At 38.4% G+C, this 27,933-nt stretch overlaps 1 protein-coding gene across 1 annotated transcript in view; it reads left to right on the top strand.

Moving 5' to 3' along the window:
- Window positions 1–27,933, top strand: part of LOC126412789 (uncharacterized) — a 92,540-nt gene that overhangs the window by 55,385 nt on the left and 9,222 nt on the right. Inside the window, exon 4 of the mRNA XM_050082564.1 lies at window positions 27,652–27,863. Within this exon, the coding sequence (XP_049938521.1) occupies window positions 27,652–27,863 (212 nt within the window). The remainder of the gene's footprint in view (window positions 1–27,651; window positions 27,864–27,933) is intronic.

Here is a 27,933-nt window from a genome sequence, read left to right as displayed (position 1 = left end):
AAAAAAAATTATGTCAACTTATTGATTTTTCTCCCTCCCAAAAACTTGCAATGATTCTAAGTGCAAATGTGGCTGAACTAAGTTGTTTTAGGAATTCCAAAATGTATTTTTTCCAATTCAAATTCTCATCAATATGGACACCTAAGAATTTTGAAGCTTCCACCTTATGTATTATTTCATCACCCTGTATTACACTTATCACTAGTGCAGTACCGCTAGAGGTGCAAAACTGAATATGATGTGTCTTTGTGAAATTCAGGGTGAGACCATTCACAGAAAACCAGTCAATGATACTTTTGAGAACTTTGCTCACCATTTCTCCCATTTCTGTATGTATACTGGGAGTGATTACAATACTGGTGTCATCTGTAAAAAGAACTAATTCAGCTTGTTGTACATTAGACAGTAGGTAATTTACATTGCTGCTGCTGCTGCTGCTGACTGTTTTTGCTGTGTCCTTGTAATCTGTAGCAAAAAGAATAAACATTCTGTTGCATTTTCGTTTGTGGCATTTTGTCCCATTTATTCATCTCCTACAATGGTGTTGTGGCCATTCAAAATGAAAGTTACTTCATCTGTATAGAAATATCCTTTCCTTCCTTTTACAATAAGAGGGCTGTATTACTTTTGCTGAGTTCTAACAACAGTGTGGAAATAGATTGCTACTCATCACATGGAGAGGAGGCATGGAGTCGCAGACAGGCAGGGTGATAAATAATGCTAGAAATATTCAGCTTTTACCAACACACACACACACACACACACACACACACACACACACACACACACACACACACACAGTGGTCCCAGTCGTCTCCGGATAGTTAGGTCTGACTGCAACTGCATCTGAGGGAAGCAGCAGTCTACTTGAGCTATGTAGTGGGAGTATGAAAGAGGCTTGGGGCAGGGAGGAAGAGGGTTATTGGGGAAGGAGTGGGGCAAGATGCTAGTGCTAACTGAGGGAGCATGCAGGGACATGGTGGAGACGGGATAGGGCTGCTAGGTGTGTCGTGGGACAGCTATGCTGAAGGGGGAATGGAGGGGAGGACTATTAAAGTTTACTGACAGGATAGAAGGCATGTGTAATACTGGAGTGGTAGCAGGGAGAGGGATAGGCAGGTGGAGGGCACAGGCTAATGAAGGCAGAGGCTGGGGGGTTACAGAAACAATGGATATGTTGCAGGGAGAGTTCCCAATTGCACAGTTCAAAAAAGCTAGTGTTGGTGGTTAGAATTCAGATGGCACAGACTGTGAAACATTCATTAAAGTGAAGCACGCTGTGTGTTATGCAGCGTGCGTGCCGTGGAAAATGAGTAGTATAGCTGTCTTTCGGCCAGTTTTGCAGTAGCCATTCACGCAGACAGACAGCTAGTTATTTGCTGTGTCTGTAAAAATGTGGCATAGTGGTTGCTGTCGCGTTTGTAGATCACACGGCTGCTTTCACAGGTGGCCCTGCCTTTGGCAGGGTAGGAGATGCCTGTGAAAGGACTGGAGTAAACAGTATTGGGAGGATGTGTGGAACAAGTCTTGACTTATGTGAACATGTGTGTTTTCTTACTTCTGATGGAGGATATAGTCCAAAAGCAGACCATTTCTAGCATTCTTTTTGATTGTGTCTGTCTGTAACTCATTGCCTCCTCTGTGTGGTGAGTAGCATTCTATTCTTTCCACACTGTAATTCCTTTCCAAAGTCTCTCAGAGTACTGTCATTCTGAAACACTCCCAATTAAATTCCGTCAATTGTTAATAACCGAATAGCAGTCTGAGTTCTAATTTTTGTGTGACTGTGACCTAATAGATAAGGGCTAATCAGATTTCTTTGTTGTGGGAGTCATTTCTAATTGGACTGCTGCTGCTCAACAATGTTAAACAAAATGGAGAGGATTTTTTTGCAGTAATCAATGTCAAGATGTTTGACACTATTTGAGTGATAAATTCTGGTTAGATACAATGCGAGGCAGACACTGCTTTTGTCTTACACTTCTGATTATGGTTAATAGTTAGTATACACAATCCTCATTCCAATCCAGTGTTTGGCTGGTGCGGTTGACACAAACTCTGATTTTTGGCACTACATAAACTATTCAAAGACTTGTCAGTAATATCACTTGTCACGATTCAATATAATGTTTTACTGAGAGCCAACCTGCATGTCAGGGACACACGCAGTCAATACATCATCGTGGGATATTTTCTCCCACCATTCCAATCATGATATGATCTCTGACTGATGACTACACCCAGACTGCTATCACATTCACTCCCTTAATGCTCACTGCGCTTGACAATCAACTCTTCCTACAAACGACCTGGTGAGGGAAAAATGTGTTTATCTCTGATTGAGAGATCATGGACCCCCTTACAATTCCCATTACTCATTTAAGTAAATATCATGTTTAGTGCTTTTTTTTCTGTGTAACTTGCCGTTTATTTATTTCTCATTGTCGGTATTAATATACATCAATAGTATTCATTCATAGACTATGCCCTTAGACAGGCTAACACAAAACTGAAGTATAAAATTATAAATGTTTCCATGACATTGCTCAGGTGGGAAAGACAGCAGGCTTACTGCCAGTATTTTTAAACTCTAAATGAAATAATGAGTAAGCACTTAAAAAAATTGTGGCTGTCAGTAAAATGAGTGTTCTTTGTTAGCAGCATGTTTCTTTGTCGAAGTTAAATTAGGGCAGAGTCTCTTAACTTTATTGTATTATTACACGGATGACTGTTTATTCTCAAAGAACATGCTATTTTCCATGCTCAAAGCTATTTGTGGTGCTTCTTAAAGTGCTTCGTGAATAGTCTTCTTTTATCTATTTCTTGTCTCTAATAGTCTACACTAGCCAAAAATACTTCAATTGAATTTTCATATTATGTTTGAAATTATTTTGTTCTTTATAGTAAACATCAGCATTGGGTAGGAAGAAATCTTTCTCAGTGCAATATAATTTTTGTTGACACACATAGAGATGCATATAATCTGTAGTATGCGAGAACAATGTATGTGAACTCTACCCAATTTTCAAACATAAGTGTGCATTACAACAGGATATAGTACATTACAGATACATAATTAATTTAGATTTTTTTGTTACTGCAATGAATTGTTCTCATTTGTAATGGAGTTAGAGCAGTCAACAACAGTAAGTGCCAATATCTTTCTGAAATCATTGGCTGTTGAGTAAACTTTGACAGTGGCCAATTCAATGCCTGTGGTTGCAACACCGAAGATTCTACCATCTGCATCTTGCACTGCTCACACTCTCAACATGAAACAGAAAAAAAACAGTCATTTATGAAATATATACTGTAGGGTATGCAGCCAATGTCTAATGTGGTTGAGGCTCTAGACATGAGAATAAGAATAAGAATAAGAATCTTTATTAGCCGTTCAGTATTTTCTTATACAATGGGCTTCGTCAATAAGTTCAATTACAGTATAAAGATGGTTATATTCTCATAACAATGTATATATAAATCATATAAATGTTAGTGTAGTGCAATAGCACACATTTGGAATTTTATATATTGTTAATTTTACAATAAAAAGGACAACATTATACAGATTTATATTAAGCAGGGAGTATTCATGTTGATGACACTATGTCATTATCATATACATGTTGATAACACTATGTCATTATCCTAAGCTATTGATACAAATTTAGGTCCTACTACAGGCAGAGGTACCTTTCTCTGTGTTAAAACAGCAAATCTGCCATATTACAATCTTTATATTCATCAACTGAGTAAAATGCTTTACCTTTGAGCCATTGACCCAATGTTGTCTTAAATTTACTTGTAGATACTGTTTGTACAATTTTAGGGAGCATATTAAACAGTTCAAGGCCTACATATTTATAACTATTATGTATCTTAGACAGTCTAGAGTATGGCAGATCAATTGTGTGGTTTCGTCTTGTATTGTGAGTGTGGACAGATGACCTAAGGGGATATTGAGCTATGTTTTCTTTTATGTGTAGTAAGCAATAATAGATGTACAAACAAGGAACTGTCATGATGTTAAGTTTTTTGAAATGTTCCTTGCATGTATCCCTAGGAGATAAACCCACTATACATCGAAGAGCTTTTTTTTGCCATCTGAAAATTGATATTGAATTGGGAGAATTTCCCCAGAGCAGAATACCATATGAAAGATGGGGGTGGATATAAGCAAAATATGAATTCAGCAGTAAGTTTTGGCTCACATTACTCCTAAGCTTATAAAATAGGAACATAGCACGTGCAAGTTTAGAACAGACGTATGTGATATGTTTATCCCAGCTATGGTTCTGGTCAATCATCATTCCTAGCAGTTTAACGGACTTATTTTCTTTGTTTGATACCTTCAAATTAAAGAATATTTCCTCAGTTTTTGTTTCATTTATGAGTAGGAAGTTTGCACTAAACCAATGAACCGATTTTTCAAATATTATATTAATTTTTTCTCGTACAGATTCAAGAGTCTGTCCTGAATTTATCAAAGTTGTATCGTCTGCATAGAGGACTGTTTTACAGGGTAAATACTGTGGCATATCATTAACATACACTACAAACAGGAAGGGCCCAAGTATGGAGCCCTGTGGCACACCTCTTTTTATTGTTTGTGGGTTTGACAGCTGCCCATTTACACTAACAAATTGTACTCTGTTGCTTAAGTAGGATTCTAATAATTTCAGGGTGTCCTCTTCCATGCCATAGTGTCTTAATTTGATGATCAAAGTACTATGAGATACAGTGTCAAATACTTTACTCAGGTCTAGTAGAGTAGCACAGGAGATTAATTTATTTTCAAAGCCATCATATATATCACTAACAATATTTTCAACCGCTTTAACTGTGGATAGTTTAGACCTGAATCCATACTGAGAGTTACTTAACAAGTTATTCCTCTCAAAATAGTGATTCATTTGTTGGTGAACACAGTCTTCGATTATTTTAGATATTATTGGGATTAATGTGATAGGGCAATAGTCACTCGGATTTGATTTATCTCCTTTCTTAAATATGGGAATAGTTACAGCTATTTTCAAACAGTCGGGGAAAATCCCTTGCTGTAATGAGAGTAATCGGTTAATGAGAGTGCTTAGAGGGAGCAGAAGATCACTTGATATCTTCTTTATGACAAAGTTTGACAGACCATAGAAGTCCTCTGCTCTGGAACTACTTAGTTTGCCTATTGCTTTGCTAACATCATTTTCAGTTACTGTTGCCCAGCAGAATTTATGGACTACATACTTATTTGAACCTAAAAGAGTTTTAGCATCAAGCATGGCGTTGAGGGGAGACAAATCTTGTTGTAAACTGAAGTTACTAAAGTGTGAGTTTTAAGATATCTGGGGCTATGGGTATAGCTAGTTGAGTTGTTGGTCTATTTATTTCACTTTTAATTACTTCCCAGGCAGCTTTACAGCTGTTTCTGGATTTAAGAATATAGTTATCATTCGCCCTACGTTTTGCCAAACTTATTTCAGGTCTATAAATTTTTCTTGTTCTAATGTACATCTCTTTGTACTCGTTGCTGTTATGAGATCTGTCCTTAAACATAAGAAGCATAATCCTGATGCTGCTGAGGTATGGTGTAAACCAATTATTTAGTCTCTGTGGTTTATGAGCTTGGTTATTATTCTGTCTTTTTACTAATCTGGGACAACACTCGTCAAATATTCTTGCAATTTCCTCTATAAATAATTTGCTTGTGTTATTCACACACACATCTTTGTATAAGGTGTCATTCCAGTTAACTGACCTTAATCTAGTTCTAAACTCTCTTATGTTGCATTCTTTCATAGGCTTAACAGTTATGTGTTGTTCATCTGGAATGCTGACTGGAACTATAATCCATAGGCCATCATGGTCAGCTAGGCCTAACTTGATTACTCCAATTTCAACATTATTTTCATGGATATTACTTGTTATATTGTCTAAGCATGCATTATATCTTGTAGGCTTATCATTTAAACAATAGCAATCAAAAGCTCTTAGGCTATCCAAGAATTCTAATATGATATGACTCTGTACCCTGATATCCATATTAATATCACCAAAAATTAAGATTCTTTGGTATTTATATTTAGGCTTAGTTTGTAAGACTAACAGTTTTTTTTTTAAATTTACTATAAATTCATATTCACTAGAAGATGGTGTGCGATATACAGATGCAACAATAATATTATGTTTAGGTATATGTACAACTGCAGCCTCAAAGGTGGTGTCTATACACAGGTCTGTGACATCAATAGTAAAGTATTGTAGATTTAGTCCATTCTTAATATATATTGCAACACCCCCATGTACAATTGTTGATCTGCGGTAACTACTAGCTAAGGAGTAACCAAATGGAATATTGAGGTCAATTGCTGATGAATATAGCCAGTGCTCATTTACAATAAGTATACCACAGTTGGAAGTGTCTAACCAGTACTGCAATTCTTCCAACTTCTTTCTTAAAGACTGTATATTATATGTAAGAACGGAAGACTATTTTTGCTAACCCTGGGCAGTAAAGATGAGGGTTCAGATTGTCTTCTTAAGGGAACTTCTATACAGCTAATATCTTGAGTTGTTTGTAAGTCTACTGCTGGTAGCCAGGCCCCATTTTGACAACGTTTGGATACATCTAGTTTCCTGGACTCAGAGTGAATGGTTTGAAGATTATTTTGATACTGCTGGAGCATATCTGTTAATATTTTTCCAGATAGATCAACAGGCTTTACAGGTTTCCCTGGTCCAGCAGTATTACTGTAAAGGTGGCCATTTCTTTACTCACAGTTTTGGTAATCAGTTTCGAGATTAATCTTCTTCCTTGGTTGTTGAGGTGGAATCCTTGTCGTGTATAGCATTCCCTGTCAAACTCGCTAGCTTTAATGATTGTGGTATTTTTGAATTTCGGACACAGGTGATACAGCCATTCGTTTACGTCCAATACCTCGCGATTTAAGCAGGATCGTTTTGTAAGATCATATTTAAATGGAACATCGACAACAAACACTGTTTTTGATGTGATACTTGGTAATGTGCTTCTTAAACCTTTTATTAAGTTCACGCTGTTGTTGTTTTTCGCTATGTCATTTGTTCTAGTCATAATTACGACGACATCAGCTTCAGAAGCCTTTTTGTTAGTGTTTTGCAAGACATCCTTGGCTTCTGCTGAAGGATACACATACCCCAAACACTCGAGATTTACATTTTCATTAAGGTAACTTGAAACATTATGACCTTGGCTATCACTCAATAAGGTAATTTTACATGTTTTACGTACTAAACTTTGACCATCACACTGTTTCACTCCTGTTTGAATTTCTTTTTGATATTTATTAGCACTATTATGTTTCACTGCATGTGTTTCCTGATCGCTATTTTGTTCATGAAACTTGCTAACATTCACACTGCAGCTACTTATGCTGTTTTTGGCATTATGCCGTTTTGCTGCGAATGTTTCTTGTTCATTACTTCGTTCACAAAGCTTACTTACGTTCACTCTACAGGTTTTTACACTGTCTTCTGCCGGGCAGAGCTGCGAATATTTGTTTACGTCGGCGAACCTTACTCTTCTTGGTGGTTTATTTAATGCTGCTAAGCTATTATTATGGCAAACCGTTTCGCAGAGCGGAGGTTCCTTTACGGTACAGGTTACCTTCGATATCTGTGATTCGTTATTTACTGCTTCTGAAGTCCCACATGCTCTCTGAGTGAGTCGTAGCTGCTGATTTTCTTTCTTCAGGTATACGATTTCTTTATGTAGGACTTCCACAGTTTTCTGCAGACTGATTATTCGTTCGTTTCACTTCACAGTAATATCACTACAAGGCACATATTTGTTGTTTTTTACTACTGAACTATAACTTTCATACACACGCAAATTACAAACACTACCAGTTGCCGACATCTTGTCACATGCTTACAGCCCCACAACAAATTTGGTTTCTCATATTGCTGGGGGGGGGGGGGGGGGGGGGGGGTTTGCACACCTTTAGAGTTATTTGTTAAAATGGTAAGAGACATATTCATTTGTACCAAAGATGTTAACCACGAGCTCTGATAACAAAATGCACCTAATTTCTGCTCTTCACATACAAAAATGGCAAAATGGTAGAGACTCTCAAACACAGAGACTGAAATTTTGTATGGATTGTATCAGTGTGGCCATCTTCCCTCAGTCTTGTCGATATATGCGTGTATGCTCTCCTCCCTGTGTATGCTCTCCTCCCTGTGACATTCTGAAATAGAAAAAGACCGAGCACTCTGATGTGATAAATGTTGTTGCTATACACTGTAAGTGGATAGATGCACATTTTCACTCCACTCATTTTGAGGCCTCACAAATCATTATTCTCATGGCAAAAATAAGAAAACAGATTGCACTACAGCACACAAAATGCTTGAAACATGGTGGTGCTTTCAGATTTTACGCAGTGTCCAACACTTTATATCACAGCAGTCTTTATTTATTGCCAATTTATAAAAGCATAAATTTTATGACTATAATTATCTGATTATCTACATTTTGGATAAGTAGCACAATGCTCACAATATAATACTTATTACCCTGTCTTTGTGTGTGTGTGTGTGTGTGTGTGTGTGTGTGTGTGTGTGTGTGTGTGTGTGTGTGTCATATCTGGGGATACTGGTAATGAGTCAAAAAAGCTTGAGATTTAACTGCTGTCTGGTGCAGTTTGCGTTCTGAGCACTTTGTGTTACGTATTTTATCTGTTTTTGGCGTCTCCTAGCACAGATAGATGTTCTCACTCAGTGTCACTGGGCGACCGTTTATGCTTGTGTGCTATTAGTGGCTCCATTCAAATGCCGTTGCTGTTGTCATTGTCGCCATTGTATTTATTGGTCCTATTGTCTACTGAGCAGATTATGCATAAGACATTGGAGAAGTCAAGTTATACAGCTGAAAGTCATTTCTAGGCATACGTATTTAAGGTTACAATAACACACTTTATACATAAGTATTTATATAACACACTTCATAAATTTAAATATTAGTCAGTGCAGTAAAAGCAGTGATGCTATAAATATGACTTAGAGATTTTCCAAAGGTATTGACCTCAGTAATAGCTTTTATGTTTTCAGGAAGTTTGTTATAAAGTTTAACTCCCATGTGAAAAGTGCCTTTTTGGCACAAAGCTGTACTGATTTGGTTTATATGTAAGTTTCTTTTTTGTCTGGTAAAGTGATCATGTATATCACAGTTTTTTTACAGTCTGCAGTCCTTACATATTACATTTATTTCAAAAAAATAAAAAGGTTTTCATAATGTACACGTTGGTAATGGAGGAATACCAGATTTCTTAAACAGTGGTTTACAAGAGTCTCTAGGATTGCACCCACACTAGATTCTAATGGCCCTTTCTTGTTGTTTAAAAGTCCTATTAGCTGTTTTAGAGTTTCCCCAGAAGGTGCCTCAATATCTAAGACAAGAATCAAAGTAGGCATCATATGCATTCATTACTGTTTTCTCACTACAGCATGTGCTGTTTATCTGAAGTAGCTCCTCTCTGCTCACCTTTTCGTGTTTTTTGATACTTGCTCTGCCCAAGTACAGTGGTTAGGAACGAAGATGAGCTTTCCCATTGTAAAGAGACATCATCCTCAAGAATTACTTTTCCTCAACAGTAGTAGTCAATACCAGAAATATTTTTCGAATTTTGGACAGGTCAGTATTATCTAAGATGCTTTCCTGTAAAGTTTCATATAGTTTTATACACAATAAGTTAGATTTCAGGCTAAAATTTATGAAAAGGAATTACTTTATTTTTTGTTGTTATAATCGATATGTACTAGCTCTGAATGTACAGTTAAAATTGTTTTTTTAGAAACATTTGAAATTACAAAATATTTGGCACATTTAAAATTTCTGTTATTAATTATGCAATCTAGTACTGTTTATTATGTTTATTTCTGGATTCATTTATAAAATAATAATCTAAAATAAGAGAAATTCATTTAACAAGAAAAATTATAAGCCCTTTGGAATATTGTTATTACTGCAGAGTGAAGTAGTCGTGAGTATGCCCCTGATGTGATTGGACTTATTTTTGTATTTTGGACGAACAATGTGAATTCGGCTTTATTAATGTGAAAATTCAAAAGACAGTGTGATATAGTAAATGTGAGACAATAAATTATCATGAAAACAAAAATTCTGCAAAGACAGCCTTCAAAATTCTTTATATCAATTGAACCATGAGAACATAAAATGTGCGAATTTCAGCCTCAAGAATTAGATCCCTAGACATGAAGAACTGGAGCCAACTGAGCAAGAAAAGATAAGTAAAAAGTTTATTGTAAATCTTACTCCTCTCATATCTTTTGCGAAGACTTCACCATCGTGGACAGTGACAACAACAAGAAAGGGAGGGGCAGAGTACACTAACCATCTTATGAAAGTTGTGAGTAGTCTCATCAGTCGTGTATGGGTGATTTAATTCATCTTTATCATCAGGAGACTGAGGAGAAACTTCTAGTAAAGGAGCGCCAGAGTTCTGGCATTGACCAAGGCAGCAATAGTTGGGGAAAATTGAAGGCAAAGCAGATGGGTGTACTTTGGCTCACGGCTGCAATTTACGACCTAGGGATGCATAGCAGTGTTAGGAAAATGTCGGGATGGAGGAACTACAATAGATTATTATTAGTGGTGCTAAATTACAAACTTTTTGGGAGTGTTCATATTTTTCTGTTTAGAAGCAGTTTTGTATTCTGTATATTCACTTCCTAATTGATTACATATTACGTAGAAGGAAAAATAGTGGGAAGGTGCGAAATACTAAGGTCATATATAGTGAAGGAATAGCAACACAACATAAGTTGATTGTAGCAGATTGTGAGATGAAAGTATGTAAAAGACAGAGGCACATAAATCAATGTGAAATGAAAATTAAGTGTTGGAGATTAAAGGATAAAAATTTGAGAGAGGAGTTTAGTGAAAAAGTACTGGGAAAGGTAAAATTGGCAGAGAGTGTGCAGGAGTGGTGGAAAATAAGTAGTGTTGTTATAAGGAAGACCGGGGAGGAAGTGTTTGGGTTAACGTCTGGGAGAGGGGTGCCAAAAGATAGGAAGCATGGTGGTGGAATGAAGAGGTGCAGAAGGTTGTGAAGGAAAAGAAAGACACTAAGAGGAAGTGGGATATGTCTGGAAGTGCTGAGGATGGGCAACCATACAAAAGTACAAAGGAGGAGGCAAAACGAACAGTGGCTAAAGCTAAAACTAATCAGTAAGGGAGGCATAAGAACAACTACAGAAAAATCAGGATATGAGACAAATGATACGGATAGGCAGCTCAAGAGATAAAGCTTCTAAGGATCTAACAGCAATAAAACAAATGAAAGATGAAACAGGAATAATTCTGCATGACCATGGAAAAAATCCAAAGGTGGTTGAATTATTTTGAGAAATTGCTGAATGAAGAAAATGTAAGAGTGAAAACTGAGGAAGGAGGGGCAAACGAAGGATTAACGATGGATAGAAGTAGAGATGAAGTCGAACGGGCAGTTGAAAAGATGAAAAATGGGAAGACAGTTGGCCCAGACCAGATCCCCGTTGAGGTACGGAAGTGTCTCGGTAAAAAGGGAATTGAGCTCCTTTGGGATTTAATGAAGAAGATTTGGCGACAGGAGGAGATGCCAGACAAGTGGAGAACTAGTGTACTGATCCCAATATTTAAGGGGAAAGGTGATGTGCAGGACTGCAGTAACTATAGAGGTATTAAACTGATGGCACACACAATGAAAATTTGGGAAAGAGTTATAGAAGCAAGATTATGCAAGGAGACTGTGGTGTGTGAAGAACAGTTTGGGTTCATGCCTGGAAGAGGAACAACTGATGCAATACATGCTTTAAGGTGGATAGTGGAGAGACACGGGGAGCTACAAGCCGACCTACATATGGTTTTCATTGATTTGGAGAAATCATATGACAAGAGTCCCAAGGGACGAAATATGGAGAAGCATGAGAGAGCAGTGCGTGCCAGAGAAGTATGTGAGGTTAGTGAAGGAAATGTACAGAGGAGCAATGACATAGGTGAGAAGTAGTGTGGGCATGACAGAGGAGTTTCCAGTAAAAGTAGGGTTACAAGGGTCTGTGCTTAGTCCGTACTTCTTTGACCTGATTATGGATGTACTAGTGAAAGATGTGAAGAAGGAAGAACCGTGGAACATGATGTTTGCGGATGACGTGGTTCTTTGTGAGCAGAGCATCGACGGACTTGAGGAAAAGCTGGAGGATTGGAGGAAGGCGCTAGAAGAAAGAGGGATGAAAATTAGCAGGACAAAATTCAGAATATTTAGCACTGAAGGATGTGCAGATGAGGTCTTGCAAGATCCAGGATGATGAGCTGAAATAGGTCTGCAAATTTAAATACCTGGGGTCGTACATTCAGAGGGACGAAGGACTGGAAAGCGAGATACAACACCAAATAAATTGCGGTTGGAACAACTGGAGGAAAATGAGTGGAGTGTTGTGTGACACGAAGGTGAGCATTGGATTGAAAGGGAAAGTGTACAAGTCAGTGGTAAGGCCTGCTAGGATATACAGGGTAGAGACATGGCCAATCACAGTAGTCCAGGAAAGGAAGATGGAAGTGGCAGAAATAAGGATGCTGAGGTGGATGTTTGGGGTAACAAGGAAGGACAGGATTAGAAATGAATTTATTAGAGGAGCTGTGAAAGTGGGACCCATGGGGAAAAAGATACAAGAGAGCAGACTAAGTTGGTACGGACACTTACAGAGAAAAGGAGAAGAGTATATCGGAAACAGAGTTGAAGATATAAAGACTGAAGGAGCGAGAAGGAGAGGAAGACCGAAGATGAGGTGGAAGGATAAGATATCTGGGAACCTAAGGGAGAAAGGATGGAAGAAGGAAGAGGCAATGGATAGAGTACTATGGAGGAGAAGGATCCAGAAGAGCAACGCCAACCCTACGTGACGTGGGACAAGGTGACGATAAAGGAGGAGGAGAAGAAGATATTCACTTCCTAAGAAATATTTATATTAGATATTTAACAATCCCCCCCCCCATGAACCATGGACCTTGCCGTTGGTGGGGAGGCTTGCGTGCCTCAGTGATACAGATAGCCGTACCGTAGGTGCAACCACAACGGAGGGGTATCTGTTGAGAGGCCAGACAAACGTGTGGTTCCTGAAGAGGGGCAGCAGCCTTTTCAGTAGGTGCAAGGGCAACAGTCTGGATGATTGACTGATCTGGCCTTGTAACAATAACCAAAACGGCCTTGCTGTGCTGGTACTGCGACGGCTGAAAGCAAGGGGAAACTACAGCCGTAATTTTTCCCGAGGGCATGCAGCTTTACTGTATGATTACATGATGATGGCGTCCTCTTGGGTAAAATATTCCGGAGGTAAAATAGTCCCCCATTCGGATCTCCGGGCGGGGACTACTCAAGAGGATGTCGTTATCAGGAGAAAGAAAACTGGCGTTCTACGGATCGGAGCGTGGAATGTCAGATCCCTTAATCGGGCAGGTAGGTTAGAAAATTTAAAAAGGGAAATGGATAGGTTGAAGTTAGATATAGTGGGAACTAGTGAAGTTCGGTGGCAGGAGGAACAAGACTTCTGGTCAGGTGACTACAGGGTTATAAACACAAAATCAAATAGGGGTAATGCAGGAGTAGGTTTAATAATGAATAGGAAAATAGGAATGCGGGTAAGCTACTACAAACAGCATAGTGAACGCATTATTGTGGCCAAGATAGATACGAAGCCCACACCTACTACAGTAGTACAAGTTTATATGCCAACTAGCTCTGCAGATGACGAAGAAATTGAAGAAATGTATGATGAAATAAAAGAAATTATTCAGATTGTGAAGGGAGACGAAAATTTAATAGTCATGGGTGACTGGAATTCGAGTGTAGGAAAAGGGAGAGAAGGAAACATAGTAGGTGAATATGGATTGGGGCTAAGAAATGAAAGAGGAAGCCGCCTGGTAGAATTTTGCACAGAGCACAACATAATCATAGCTAACACTTGGTTTAAGAATCATGAAAGAAGGTTGTATACATGGAAGAACCCTGGAGATACTAAAAGGTATCAGATAGATTATATAATGGTAAGACAGAGATTCAGGAACCAGGTTTTAAATTGTAAGACATTTCCAGGGGCAGATGTGGACTCTGACCACAATCTATTGGTTATGACCTGTAGATTAAAACTGAAGAAACTGCAAAAAGGTGGGAATTTAAGGAGATGGGACCTGGATCAACTAAAAGAACCAGAGGTTGTACAGAGATTCAGGGAGAGTATAAGGGAGCAATTGACAGGAATGGGGGAAATAAATACAGTAGAAGAAGAATGGGTAGCTTTGAGGGATGAAGTAGTGAAGGCAGCAAAGGATCAAGTAGGTAAAAAGACTAGGGCTAGTAGAAATCCTTGGGTAACAGAAGAAATATTGAATTTAATTGATGAAAGGAGAAAATATAAAAATGCAGTAAGTGAAACAGGCAAAAAGGAATACAAACGTCTCAAAAATGAGATCGACAGGAGGTGCAAAATGGCTAAGCAGGGATGGCTAGAGGACAAATGTAAGGATGTAGAGGCCTATCTCACTAGGGGTAAGATAGATACCGCCTACAGGAAAATTAAAGAGACCTTTGGAGATAAGAGAACGACTTGTATGAATATCAAGAGCTCAGATGGAAACCCAGTTCTAAGCAAAGAAGGAAAAGCAGAAAGGTGGAAGGAGTATATAGAGGGTCTATACAAGGGCAATGTACTTGAGGACAATATTATGGAAATGGAAGAGGATGTAGATGAAGATGAAATGGGAGATACGATACTGCGTGAAGAGTTTGACAGAGCACTGAAAGACCTGAGTCAAAACAAGGCCCCCGGAGTAGACAATATCCCATTGGAACTACTGACGGCCGTGGGAGAGCCAGTCCTGACAAAACTCTACCATCTGGTGAGCAAGATGTATGAAACGGGCGAAATACCCTCAGACTTCAAGAAGAATATAATAATTCCAATCCCAAAGAAAGCAGATGTTACAGATGTGAAAATTACCGAACTATCAGCTTAATAAGTCACAGCTGCAAAATACTAACACGAATTCTTTACAGACGAATGGAAAAACTAGTAGAAGCCAACCTCGGGGAAGATCAGTTTGGATTCTGTAGAAACACTGGAACACGTGAGGCAATACTGACCTTACGACTTATCTTAGAAGAAAGATTAGGGAAAGGCAAACCTACATTTCTAGCATTTGTAGACTTAGAGAAAGCTTTTGACAATGTTGACTGGAATACTCTCTTTCAAATTCTAAAGGTGGCAGGGGTAAAATACAGGGAGCGAAAGGCTATTTACAATTTGTACAGAAACCAGATGGCAGTTATAAGAGTCGAGGGACATGAAAGGGAAGCAGTGGTTGGGAAGGGAGTAAGACAGGGTTGTAGTCTCTCCCTGATGTTGTTCAATCTGTATATTGAGCAAGCAGTAAAGGAAACAAAAGAAAAATTTGGAGTAGGTATTAAAATTCATGGAGAAGAAATAAAAACTTTGAGGTTCGCCGATGACATTGTAATTCTGCCAGAGACAGCAAAGGACTTGGAAGAGCAGTTGAATGGAATGGACAGTGTCTTGAAAGGAGGATATAAGATGAACATCAACAAAAGCAAAACAAGGATAATGGAATGTAGTCTAATTAAGTCGGGTGATGCTGAGGGAATTAGATTAGGAAATGAGGCACTTAAAGTAGTAAAGGAGTTTTGCTATTTGGGGAGCAAAATAACTGATGATGGTCGAAGTAGAGAGGATATAAAATGTAGGCTGGCAATGGCAAGGAAAGCGTTTCTGAAGAAGAGAAATTTGTTAACATCCAGTATTGATTTAAGTGTCAGGAAGTCATTTCTGAAAGTATTCGTATGGAGTGTAGCCATGTATGGAAGTGAAACATGGACGATAAATAGTTTGGACAAGAAGAGAATAGAAGCTTTCGAAATGTGGTGCTACAGAAGAATGCTGAAGATTAGATGGGTAGATCACATAACTAATGAGGAAGTATTGAATAGGATTGGGGAGAAGAGAAGTTTGTGGCACAACTTGACCAGAAGAAGGGATCGGTTGGTAGGACATGTTCTGAGGCATCAAGGGATCACCAATTTAGTATTGGAGGGCAGCGTGGAGGGTAAAAATCGTAGAGGGAGACCAAGAGATGAATACACTAAGCAGATTCAGAAGGATGTAGGTTGCAGTAGGTACTGGGAGATGAAAAAACTTGCACAGGATAGAGTAGCATGGAGAGCTGCATCAAACCAGTCTCAGGACTGAAGACCACAACAACAACAACAACAACAACAATTTAACAATCAATACCAACCCTACTTGATATAGTTAATCAGTTTTGTATGTATGCTGCCAAGGTATTAGGCCTTCTCATAGATTCCTTAATGATGGAAGAGATGGGCACATCAACTACTAACATTTTCCTGACCAAAAATAAAAACTATTTATTCTTCTTTTTGTTTCTGTATCCATAAAGTTCTATTTATTGCTTTACACTTTAATTGCAATTAACTTCAAAGTCATGAGACGCCATAATTTGACACACATTTCAATGATCAAAGGACATCTGCAATATTATCCAACTGCAGGAGAATTTCTCATCCCTCTGTGTAGTAGCATGTGTGGATACATGACCAGCTGTAGTGTTTTTGCATTTGTCAACATGTAGATGGATCAGCAGTTCCATTGTGCTTGTGTCAAGTGATGTATGTCATTGATGTACAATAACAAAACAGAGAAAATCCCATTATTTATACGAAACTCATTCTGTATTCAGAAACACGTGAAAGGACGTGAAGGCTAGTTTGCAACTTATGACATGGTTTTATTTTTCACCACTTGTTTTAGGTGAATTCTCTCTGTGTCAGGTTATTAGAGGGCAAGATTTTTTTACTGTAGAAGTAGAAAACTGGCATAAGAGACCTAAGGGCAATCAGATTATTTATTATGGCAATGCTGCTTGTTGCAAGTCTTTTCAAGTTTCCGTGCTCTGTGTCAGAGTCTAAAATTTGAAAACATCATTTGTTACCTTCCTGTGTTGTGTCATGAAAAACTTTGGTTATTGTAATGAAGAGGATTTGTTTAAGGGTGTAATTCAGTGAGAAGGATGTTTGTGATCTGATAAGATGATTGATGTGAGAAGTTAATATTTTCTTTAGTTTTATGAGCTGAATCACTTGCACAACCTAACATAATGATATTTGGTGGTTTAGTTTAATGCAGTTCTTGTTTTGACACAGTGTGACATTTATTACTTCTCAGTGATCTGCTTTTGGACTACTTTTAAGGATTGCTGTTTGTAATAAAATAGCTCGGAGTCTCCACATGCTTTTGCACAAACTGAAAATTAAATGAATTTCAAAAGATAACCATTTAAAAGGTGTCAAATGCATGGCTAGACTTTGCAAGTGGCTTCGTTACTGACCAGAGGTACCAACCAAATGCAATGTTGCAGTTACACTAGAATTAGTCACACAAAGAAATGCAGGCAGGAATTATTCCAGTGCAGAAATGACTACTCAACTCCCAGTATTTGTAAGTTTAACAATAAATGGCAATTATTCACTTTGTACATTATCATCAAATCAGCTGGTACATACAAAATCTCAAATACTGCTTAAGAGCAAGGTTATAATTAACCTGGCAGCTACCTTGCATAAAATCTGCGAACTTTTCCAGAAAATTCCTCAAAAATTAAGTTTTAAAACCAAAGTTCCAAGTGGAGAATTAATCTCAAAAGTTGCAAGTCTAGATTGCTGCAACTAATTGTAAGAATAAATTCAATGCTCGCATAACGAAAATGTGACAAAGTCCGCAGCCTGCCACATCTAATAATATGCAGTTAGGATGAATGGGCATAGGCAGAGGGTGTACACTGGCAGCTCGCAATATCCTGTTCCGGAGCATGTTCTACAGTATGACAGTCGTGACCACAGTGCCTTATGCCACCACACACGGATCTGGATTCTTCCCCCAGTCACCAGTTTCTCAGAATTCTGCAGGTGGGAACTAGTTCTACAATATGTCCTTGGTTCTTGACACCCACCTGGCCTTAATTTATGTTCATTTCTTCCATCTCAGAATTTCTTCACAGTAACTACTTCTTTCTTCACTCCATTTTAGTTTTCTACGTCTTTCTTTTTCTTACCTATCTATTTTCCCCCCATCCCCCTCCCACCTCTGTTATGTGCAATACATTTAGCTTCTCACTTTTATTAGCTCATACACAATGTTTTAGCAGTAATCTCTGTCTTGCATATTACCCTGTCATGCACTTTTAAGCCCTCAGGTTTTCAAATCTCATCCGGTGCAGTTCCCAGCAATAAGTCTTCCCTTCTCATCTCGCCTGGTAAGCCTCCCTTGACCCATGGTTCTGAGTGTCTTACCTAAAATCTACCCCTTTTCCTAGACCTCTATAGTCCTTTTCCTTCACCCCTCTTCCTTCCCCTTCCACCCTTCTACCTGAAGAAGGTGTCACTTGCTCCAAAATCTTGCGTAATTACAACCTTCTGTTATGTGTGTATTCTGTCACCGTTTGGTGAGTAGATCTTTTTATCTATTCAATTACATCACATTAACAATATTCTAAATATTTCACGGTGCTGGATGTGATAAATACAAGTCCCAATCCTTACAACTGTTTGTCAACAATTTTAAAGTTGAAAGTGAAAATATTTCAGTTCCAGCCTCAAAGATTGGTTGAAAATGTTCATGGTAATGGACATGATAATAATAAATCCCAAAGGTGACATGGTCAAATTTCTCTCTCTCTCTCTCTCTCTCTCTCTCTCTCTCTCTCTCACACACACACACACACACACACACACACACACACACGTGTGCGCGCATTCAAAGCTTCCAGAAAATCCCCTGAATGCCACGATAAAGACGCCCCCCTAATGTAACCTTGCTTAGAAAGTAATCAAATGAATGAACTTCCATTTCTTGGAATGTTTAAAATTACTAATTTCTGCTGTATGTACATGTATTATACTTCAGTTTAGTCCAGAATTTTATCGGCTTTCCATTCCTGTATGCAGATTTCCAGTCAGGCAAACAGTTCTCTCAATATTAATGAATTTATCTATTTTGAGACTACTTGGCCTAGATTCATTACCAAAAATTAATAATAAAGTAAAAAGAACGTAATACTTATTATTTGCTGCCACTACTTTTAATGTTTAAATAATACTTTTGGCAAAATTCAGGTTTTTGTGGCTCAGAATGCATACCCTGGCTTGTAGTTCAAGCTGTGTACCCTTTATCAAAATCACTTTGATATGTTCTGACTGCATGTTGTGCTCTATCCATAGACACTTTGTTTATTACAATACAGCTATATGTTCTAAAGATATTAATTTTTCAAATATATTTTACATGCAACATCTTTAAGTTGAATGACTTTAAAACCACTACTCTGATTAAGGATACAGGATACTTATAAATGGTGGAAAAATCGAATTTTTTAATGACTTTATTGTATTCTATAGTCTTTCCTAATTACATTAATGTATACATTATAGGGTTTCAAATGAAAAATGACCTATATATACCAAATTTTAAAGTTACGGTCATGTGTGCGACCACACCTCCTTTATTTCTGTTACGGAAACCAGTATTATTTCGAAAAGAACTGTGAACTTTCTGTTTCCAGCGATTATACTTATGATTTTATACATTGGTAACAGTGCAGGTTTCTAGCGTCTGTTAATGATTATCTTTGCTAGTATTTACTTTTGTTTCACTGAAGCAGTTTGTTCATGTGTTGCTGAATGTTTGTTGCCCATATGCTACATATATTTGTGGAAGTACACATGCTCCAGTATGCAATAAATACGAACTATGCCACACATCAAGAAACTGAATAAAAGGAAATTCCATGGTAACAAGTTCACAAACAAAGCAAGCCACACTGTTGAAAGTAACCTATGTATCAGTTCTTCAGGAAAGAAACTCCCACATGGCACGCGTCCTGGTGATTCAAATTTTGTGTTAACAATGACGCTGTTTGTAGTGGATTTGTTGTTGTTGATGTGGGCATCTTGTCTTCTTTGATAAAGGAAGTGATGAAATGTAAACAATGTGATGGTGTAGGCTGTCTGGAAATAACTGTACAACAAAGTAGCAGAAAGGGTTTAGTGTGAAAATTAGTTGTTCTGTGTAGATCCTGCAATAAATCTACCTAGAAAATGACTTCGAACATTGTGCATAATTTATATGGTGTCAATTTGAAGTTAGTGTATGCAATAGGAAAAGGAAAAAGAGACTGCTCAAATGTTTTGTGGTTTGATGACCCTTCCTCCTCCTTCCAGTAGGTTCAGCAGGTACATAAAAATAGTTTTAGGTGCCTTGACAGTTGTGTATAAAGCATCTATGATACATGCAGTAGAAGAAACTGTAAATATTAGTGGAATCAGGGACATTGCTGTTGCACTTGATGGGACATGGCAATGTCGAGGACATCGTTCCTTGAATGGTGGTGTAAATGCTACTTCTCTGGAGAATGGCAAAGCTGTTGATGTTGAGTGCTTATCTAAGTACTGCCACACCAGCCGTGGTAACACTGAAGGAGGTATAGAACATCAGTGTTCTAAGAATTATGATGGTTATAGTGGAGGTATGGAGTGTGATGCAGCTCTACAAATATTTCCAAGTTCAGTGCCTGTTTATAACGTTAGATGTAAGAATTACCTAGGTGATGGGGACTCTAAAGCTTTCAATGAAATTAATGAGTTCAATGTTTATGGTGATACCTTGGTAACAAAACTAGAGTGTTGTGGACATGTGCAAGAGAGGATGGGTGCTAGATTGAGAAAGCTACAAAGAGAAAAGTAAGAAAAGTAGCTGTCTGATGGAAAATCTCTGCCTAGTGGATGCAGATTGACAGAAACTGAAATAGACCTCCTTCAGAGTTGTTATGGACTGGCCATTAGATGAACTGCACCTTTGAATGATGTTACAACAATGAGAAAAACTGTATGGGCCACCTACTTTCATAGGGTGTCCACAGATGACCACCCTGTTCGCGGACTTTGCCCTAAAGGAAACAGATTCTTGATGTGGTTACCAAAAAGCAGAAGAAAGTGGTCAGATATACCATCATAAGCATTCTGTTCCTGAGCCTTTTATGAATGAAATAAAACCAATTTTTAGAGACCTGAGTGACCCTGTTTTCCTTAGTAAATGTCTTCATGGGGGTACTCGGAATACAGATGAAAGTTTCAACCATTGCATACAGAAAAGATTACCCAAGAATGATTTTGTAGGTCTAAATACATTAAAAGTTGGTGTACTAGATGCAGTGATATATTTCAGTGATGGAGTGATAGGAAGGTTGGAAGTCCTGAGAAAATTGGGCATAATACCACTTCGATTTTACATAGAGTACGCAAAGGAACTTGCCCCCCTTCTTGCAGCGGTGTACCGTAGGTCTCTAGAAGAGCGTAGCGTCCAAAGGTTTGGAAAAGGGCACAGGTCATCCCCGTTTTCAAGAAGGGACGTCGAACAGATGTGCAGAACTATAGACCTATATCTCTAATGTCGATCAGTTGTAGAATTTTGGAACACGTTAGAGTATAATGACTTTTCTGGACACTAGAAATCTACTCTGTAGGAATCAGCATTCGTACGCTATTCGCCCACGAGACTCAGGGGCCATAGACGTGGATTCACAGGTAGTTGCCGTGTTTCTTGACTTCCGCAAGGCGTTCTATACAGTTCCCCCCAGTCGTTTAGTGAACAAAGTAAGAGCATATGGACTATCAGATCAATTGTGTGATTGGATTGAGGAGTTCCCAGATAACAGAACGCGGCATGTCATTCTCAATGGAGAGAAGTCCTCCGAAGTAAGAGTGATTTCAGGTGTGCCGCAGGGGAGTGTCATAGGACCGTTGCTATTCACAATATACATAAATGACCTGGTGGGTGACATCGGAAGTTCACTGAGGCTTTTTGCAGATGATGCTGTGGTGTATCGAGAGGTTGTAACAATGGAAAATAGTACTGAAATGCAGGAGGATCTGCAGTGAATTGACGCATGGTGCAGGGAATGGCAATTGAATCTCAATGTAGACAAGTGTAATGTGCTGCGATTACATAGAAAGATAGATCCCTTATCATTTAGCTACAAAATAGCAGGTCAGCAACTGGAAGCAGTTAATTCCATAAATTATCTGGGAGTACGCATTAGGAGTGATTTAAAATGGAATGATCATATAAAGTTGATCGTTGGTAAAGCAGGTGCCAGACTGAGATTCATTGGAAGAATCCTAAGGAAATGCAATACGAAAACAAAGGAAGTAGGTTACAGTACGCTTGTTCGCCCACTGCTTGAATACTGTTCAGCAGTGTGAGATCCGTACCAGATAGGGTTGATAGAAGAGATAGAGAAGATCCAACGGAGAGCAGCGCGCTTCGTTACAGGATCATTTAGTAATCGCGAAAGCGTTACGGAGATGATAGATAAATTCCAGTGGAAGACTCTGCAGGAGAGACGCTCAGTGGCTCGGTACAGGCTTTTGTTAAAGTTTTGAGAACATACCTTCACCGAAGAGTCAAGCAGTATATTGCTCCCTCCTACGTATATCTTGCGAAGAGACCATGAGGATAAAATCAGAGAGATTAGAGCCCACACAGAAGCATACCGACAATCCTTCTTTCCATGAACAATACGAGACTGGAATAGAAGGGAGAACCGATAGAGGTACTCAGGGTACCCTCCGCCACACACCGTCAGGTGGCTTGCGGAGTATGGATGTAGATGTAGATGTAAAATGTGGCTCTAATATGGAATATCGATTGCTTGCGTGTGACAGACAATGGGTGCATGAAGCTGAAAGATTTGGTATTCAAGTTACCAAAGAAGCAAGAAGTGCTAAAAGGAATGTCAAGAGGAAGCTTGAAGATGAAGAAATGCTGCAGGATGAAGACTATGCTTAAGGGATGTTCTGGGGCACAGTTTAATTGGATTCCTATCTTCATTCACAATTTCCCACAAGTTGTCGTTTTCAGTATTCAGGTACAAATATTTCCTAAAGTTTATAAAGCATTGCTCTATTTTTTTTTTTCTATAACTTGCAATAGTCGATACTTACATAGTAGACCTAAGTTTTATTGCAGAATCAACAGAATTATTGAGAAAAAAAATTTTTTTATTAGGAAAAAAATTATAGTGTAAGATGTGATATTTTTTATCCTTGTAATATACATAATAGGTGGAATTAAATAGGTCCAGTACCTCAGCCATCATGTCATGCATTGTTGTTGTTGTTGTTGTTGTGGTCTTCAGTCCTGAGACTGGTTTGATGCAGCTCTCCATGCTACTCTATCCTGTGCAAGCTTCTTCATCTCCCAGTACCTACTGCAACCTACATCCTTCTGAATCTGCTTGGTGTATTAATCTCTTGGTCTCCCTCTACGATTTTTACCCTCCACGCTGCCCTCCAATACTAAATGGGTGATCCCTTGATGCCTCAGAACATGTCCTACCAACCGATCCCTTCTTCTAGACAAGTTGTGCCACAAACTTCTCTTCTCCCCAATCCTATTCAACACCTCCTCATTAGTTATGTGATCTACCCATCTAATCTTCAGCATTCTTCTGTAGCACCACATTTCGAAAGCTTCTATTCTCTTCTTGTGTAAACTATTTATCATCCATGTTTCACTTCAATACATGGCTACACTCCATACAAATACTTTCAGAAACGACTTCCTGACACTTAAATCTATACTCGATGTTAACAAATTTCTCTTCTTCAGAAACGCTCTCCTTCCCATTGCCAGTCTACATTTTATATCCTCTTTACTTCGACCATCATCAGTTATTTTGCTCCCCAAATAGCAAAACTCCTTTACTACTTTAAGAGTCTCATTTCCTAATCTAATACCCTCAGCATCACCCGACTTAATTCGACTACATTCCATTATCCTCGTTTTGCTTTTGTTGATGTTCATCTTATATCCTCCTTTCAAGACACTATCCATTCCATTCAACTGCTCTTCCAAGTCCTTTGCTGTCTCTGACAGAATTACAATGTCATCGGCGAACGTCAAAATTTTTATTTCTTCTCCATGGATTTTAATACCTACTCCAAATTTTTCTTTTGTTTCCTTCACTGCTTGCTCAATATACAGATTGAATAACATCTGGGAGAGGCTACAACCCTGTCTCACTCCCTCCCAACCACTACTTCCCTTTCATGCCCCTCAACTCTTATAACTGCCATTTGGTTTCTATACAAATTGTAAATAGCCTTTCGCTCCCTATAATTTACCCCTGCCACCTTCAGAATTTGAAAGAGAGTATTCCAGTCAACATTGTCAAAAGCTTTCTCTAAGTCTACAAATACTAGAAATGTAGGTTTGCCTTTCCTTAATCTAGCTTCTAAGATAAGTCGTAGGGTCAGTATTGCCTCACGTGTTCCAGTATTTCTACAGAATCCAAACTGATCTTCCCCGAGGTTGGCTTCTACTAGTTTTTCCATTCGTCTGTAAAGAATTCACGTTAGTATTTTGCAGCCGTGACTTATTAAACTGATAGTTCGGTAATTTTCACATCTGTCAACACCTGCTTTCTTTGGGATTGGAATTATATTCTTCTTGAAGTCTGAGGGTATTTCGCCTGTCTCATACATCTTGCTCACCAGATGGTAGAGTTTTGACAGTACTGGCTCTCCCTAGGCCGTCAGTAGTTCTAATGGAATGTTGTCTACTCCAGGGGCCTTGTTTCGACTCAGGTCTTTCAGTGCTCTGTCAAACTCCTCACGCAGTATCATATCTCCCATTTCGTCTTCATCTACATCCTCTTCCATTTCCATAATATTGTCCTCAAGTACATCGCCCTTGTATAGACCCTCTATATACTCCTTCCACTTTTCTGCTTTCCCTTCTTTACTTAGAACTGCGTTTCCATCTGATCTTTTAATAGTCATACAAGTGGTTCTCTTTTCTCCAAAGGTCTCTTTAATTTTCCTGTAGGCAGTATCTATCTTACCCCTAGTGAGATAAGCCTCTACATCCTTACATTTATCCTCTAGCCATCCCTGCTTAGCCATTTTGCACTTCCTGTCAATCTCATTTTTGAGACGTTTGTATTCCTTTTTGCCTGCTTCATTTACTGCATTTTTATATTTTCTCCTTTCATCAATTAAATTCAATATTTCTTCTGTTACCCAAGGATTTCTACTAGCCCTCGTCTTTTTACCTACTTGATCCTCTGCTGCCTTCACTACTTCATCCCTCAGGGCTACCCATTTTTCTTCTACTGTAACTCTTTCCCCCACTCCTGCCATTTGTTCCCTTACGCTCTCCCTGAAACTCTGTACAACCTCTGGTTTAGTCAGTTTATCCAGGTCCCATCTCCTTAAATTCCCACCTTTTTGCAGTTTCTTCAGTTTTAATCTACAGTTCATAACCAATAGATTGTGGTCAGAGTCCACATCTGCCCCTGGAAATGTCGTACAATTTAAAACCTGGTTCCTAAATCTGTCTTACCATTATATAATCTATCTGAAATCTGTTAGTATCTCCAGGGTTCTTCCATGTATACAACCTTCTTTTATGTCCATGTCATGCATATCTGGTAAAAATTTGGCCTCCTTCAAATGTATAACATTGTATTAAAAGGTACCTCAATTTGAGGAAGCATTTTGGGAAAAAAATTGCATCAGTTTCTTTGTAATTTTTTTAATAACCATAAGCAGGTTCATAAAATTCAAAATACTTCTGATTTGTTTAGAAAGTGCGCTGCATTACCTGATACCAACAAAAACATCTGTAAAACATATACTTTATAAACAGTGCCTGAAAGAAGTAGGTGTTGATTTTTACATTATATTGAGCCGAAAAAGTACACTGTATCCTTAAAGGCAGATAACTATCAGTGAAATCATCTTAATTTTCGCTTTAAAATGACGCTATTCGTTTTTATGTAGTTAGTCTGGATTCATTTTTATAGAATATTTTCATGATTAAACTGTATTCTGAGACCTCTATGGATGCTGCCTTCTTAAAACGGCCAGAAGCTGCAGGTTTCCATCCAGCATGTGTTATCGGCACTAGGGCGAGGATACAGATGTTTCACATTCTGACGATGTCCCCCAATGACTCCGTTTCAGATGTACCACTGTCTGTTTGTGCTGTCTATAGGCTCTTCAGCCCACAGCCCGAATGAAGCTCACCCGTCTCTAGTTGTCAGACAGCCGAGCAAGGTTGACAATGGCTGTGCCCACTCTCAGATAAACGCAGAACACATGTGTGACTGTCACGTCTGCATTTTATGTCTCCAACTTTTTGTAGTTGGCTGTATCCTTCAACAATACTTGTAGCATATTTACAAGTGAACAAACACAATAAAGGAAAAATGTAATTTAATGATGTTAGAAACATTATCCTCTTCCTCTGAATATGCTATAGATTTATAAATAAAGATTTTATTCAGGATTTGATGTGTTCTTGAGTATGTGTATCATAAGCTAGGTATTTAAACTAATTTTGTTATCAGGGAGGCTCAGTAAATCACTTGCAAAAACATTGAAAATTTATTTCATCACCAATTATGTTGTTTCTTGGTTGAGGTTAACTTTAATGCAAACTAGCAACTTCTTTTTTTGTCATGGAACTTTAACAATGAAAACATTCTTTGTATTTTGAACCGTGATGGGTTATTAAATTATTATGTACACTATGTAACATGTAATAGTCTTAGAAACTTCTAACATTTCAGCGGTACATCTGCAAGATAATTGTGCATGAGGTATACATATGTATTCTGTATGCAGACTTTCGTTTTAATAGTTAACGTCCTCCAAAATGTTTTCCTGGAACACATTAGTAAATAATACTGACAATATATGTTAACTTACTGATTTATTTCTCCTGGAGACTTCCTGTGATATGAAGTGCAAAGTTTAACATAAAAACTGCATGAATTTAAACAACACTCCCAGTAAGTTTGCTTCCTTTTAAAACTTTTTGCTGTTTTCCACAAGTTTTTTAGTGTGTTTATTTGATATCATAGTCGGAGAGAAAATTTAGCAAGTTAAAAAAGTAAAATGATAGGCAATATTATGAAAAGGAAAGTTGCCACTCACCATACAGCAGAGATGCTGAGTTGCAGATAGGTACAACAAAAAGACTATCACAAATAAAGGTTTTGGCCAGTCAAAAATAGACAGTGTGCGCACACACACACACACACACACACACACACACACACACACACACACACACACAAAAATGCAACTTGCACACATTTTGTGTGTGGGTGTGGGTGTGGGTGTGGGTGTGCGTGTGGGTGTGGGTGTGCGTGTGCGTCTGTCGTCTGTTTTTGACAAAGGCCTTACTGGCTGAGTGCTTTATTTGTGACAGTCTTTTTTGTTGTACCTCTCTGTAATTCAGCATCTCTGCTATATGGTGAATGGAAACTTTTCTTCTCATAATATTGTTACATTCCATCTTAGATTTTCCATTGTTTAAAATGATAGCCAGTGGTACATGCAATCAACTACGTAGCTAACTGGTGCTCCATTTGTCTCACCTCCATGTCTGTGCTGCACCTGTATTATTCAACAGTTTCCAATGCTGTGGTCCAAAGAGATTAAACTCTGCGTACTATTTGTGTTTTAGGAAGACGCATGCAAGAGGTGCTTTGAGGAGGTGATAGACAACTTGTGCATAATATTTGACTTGAAGGACTTTGGAATAACGTGCATGGACTACCAGCTCATCAAGAACCTCATATGGCTTCTGAGCAAGCACTACCCTGAACGACTGGGCATTTGCTTGATCCTGAATGCACCAGCAGTTTTCTCCACCTGCTGGCCAGTCATTAGGGGATGGTATGTGTCTCTGCCCTGCTGGCCTCTTAGGCACAACTGCCAAAAATGAATTGTGCTGTGCACTGTAATT

This window comes from Schistocerca serialis, chromosome 7 (genome assembly GCF_023864345.2).
Source record: "Schistocerca serialis cubense isolate TAMUIC-IGC-003099 chromosome 7, iqSchSeri2.2, whole genome shotgun sequence".
NCBI lineage: Eukaryota > Metazoa > Arthropoda > Insecta > Orthoptera > Acrididae > Schistocerca > Schistocerca serialis.
This window is presented reverse-complemented; position numbering and strand designations above follow the sequence as displayed.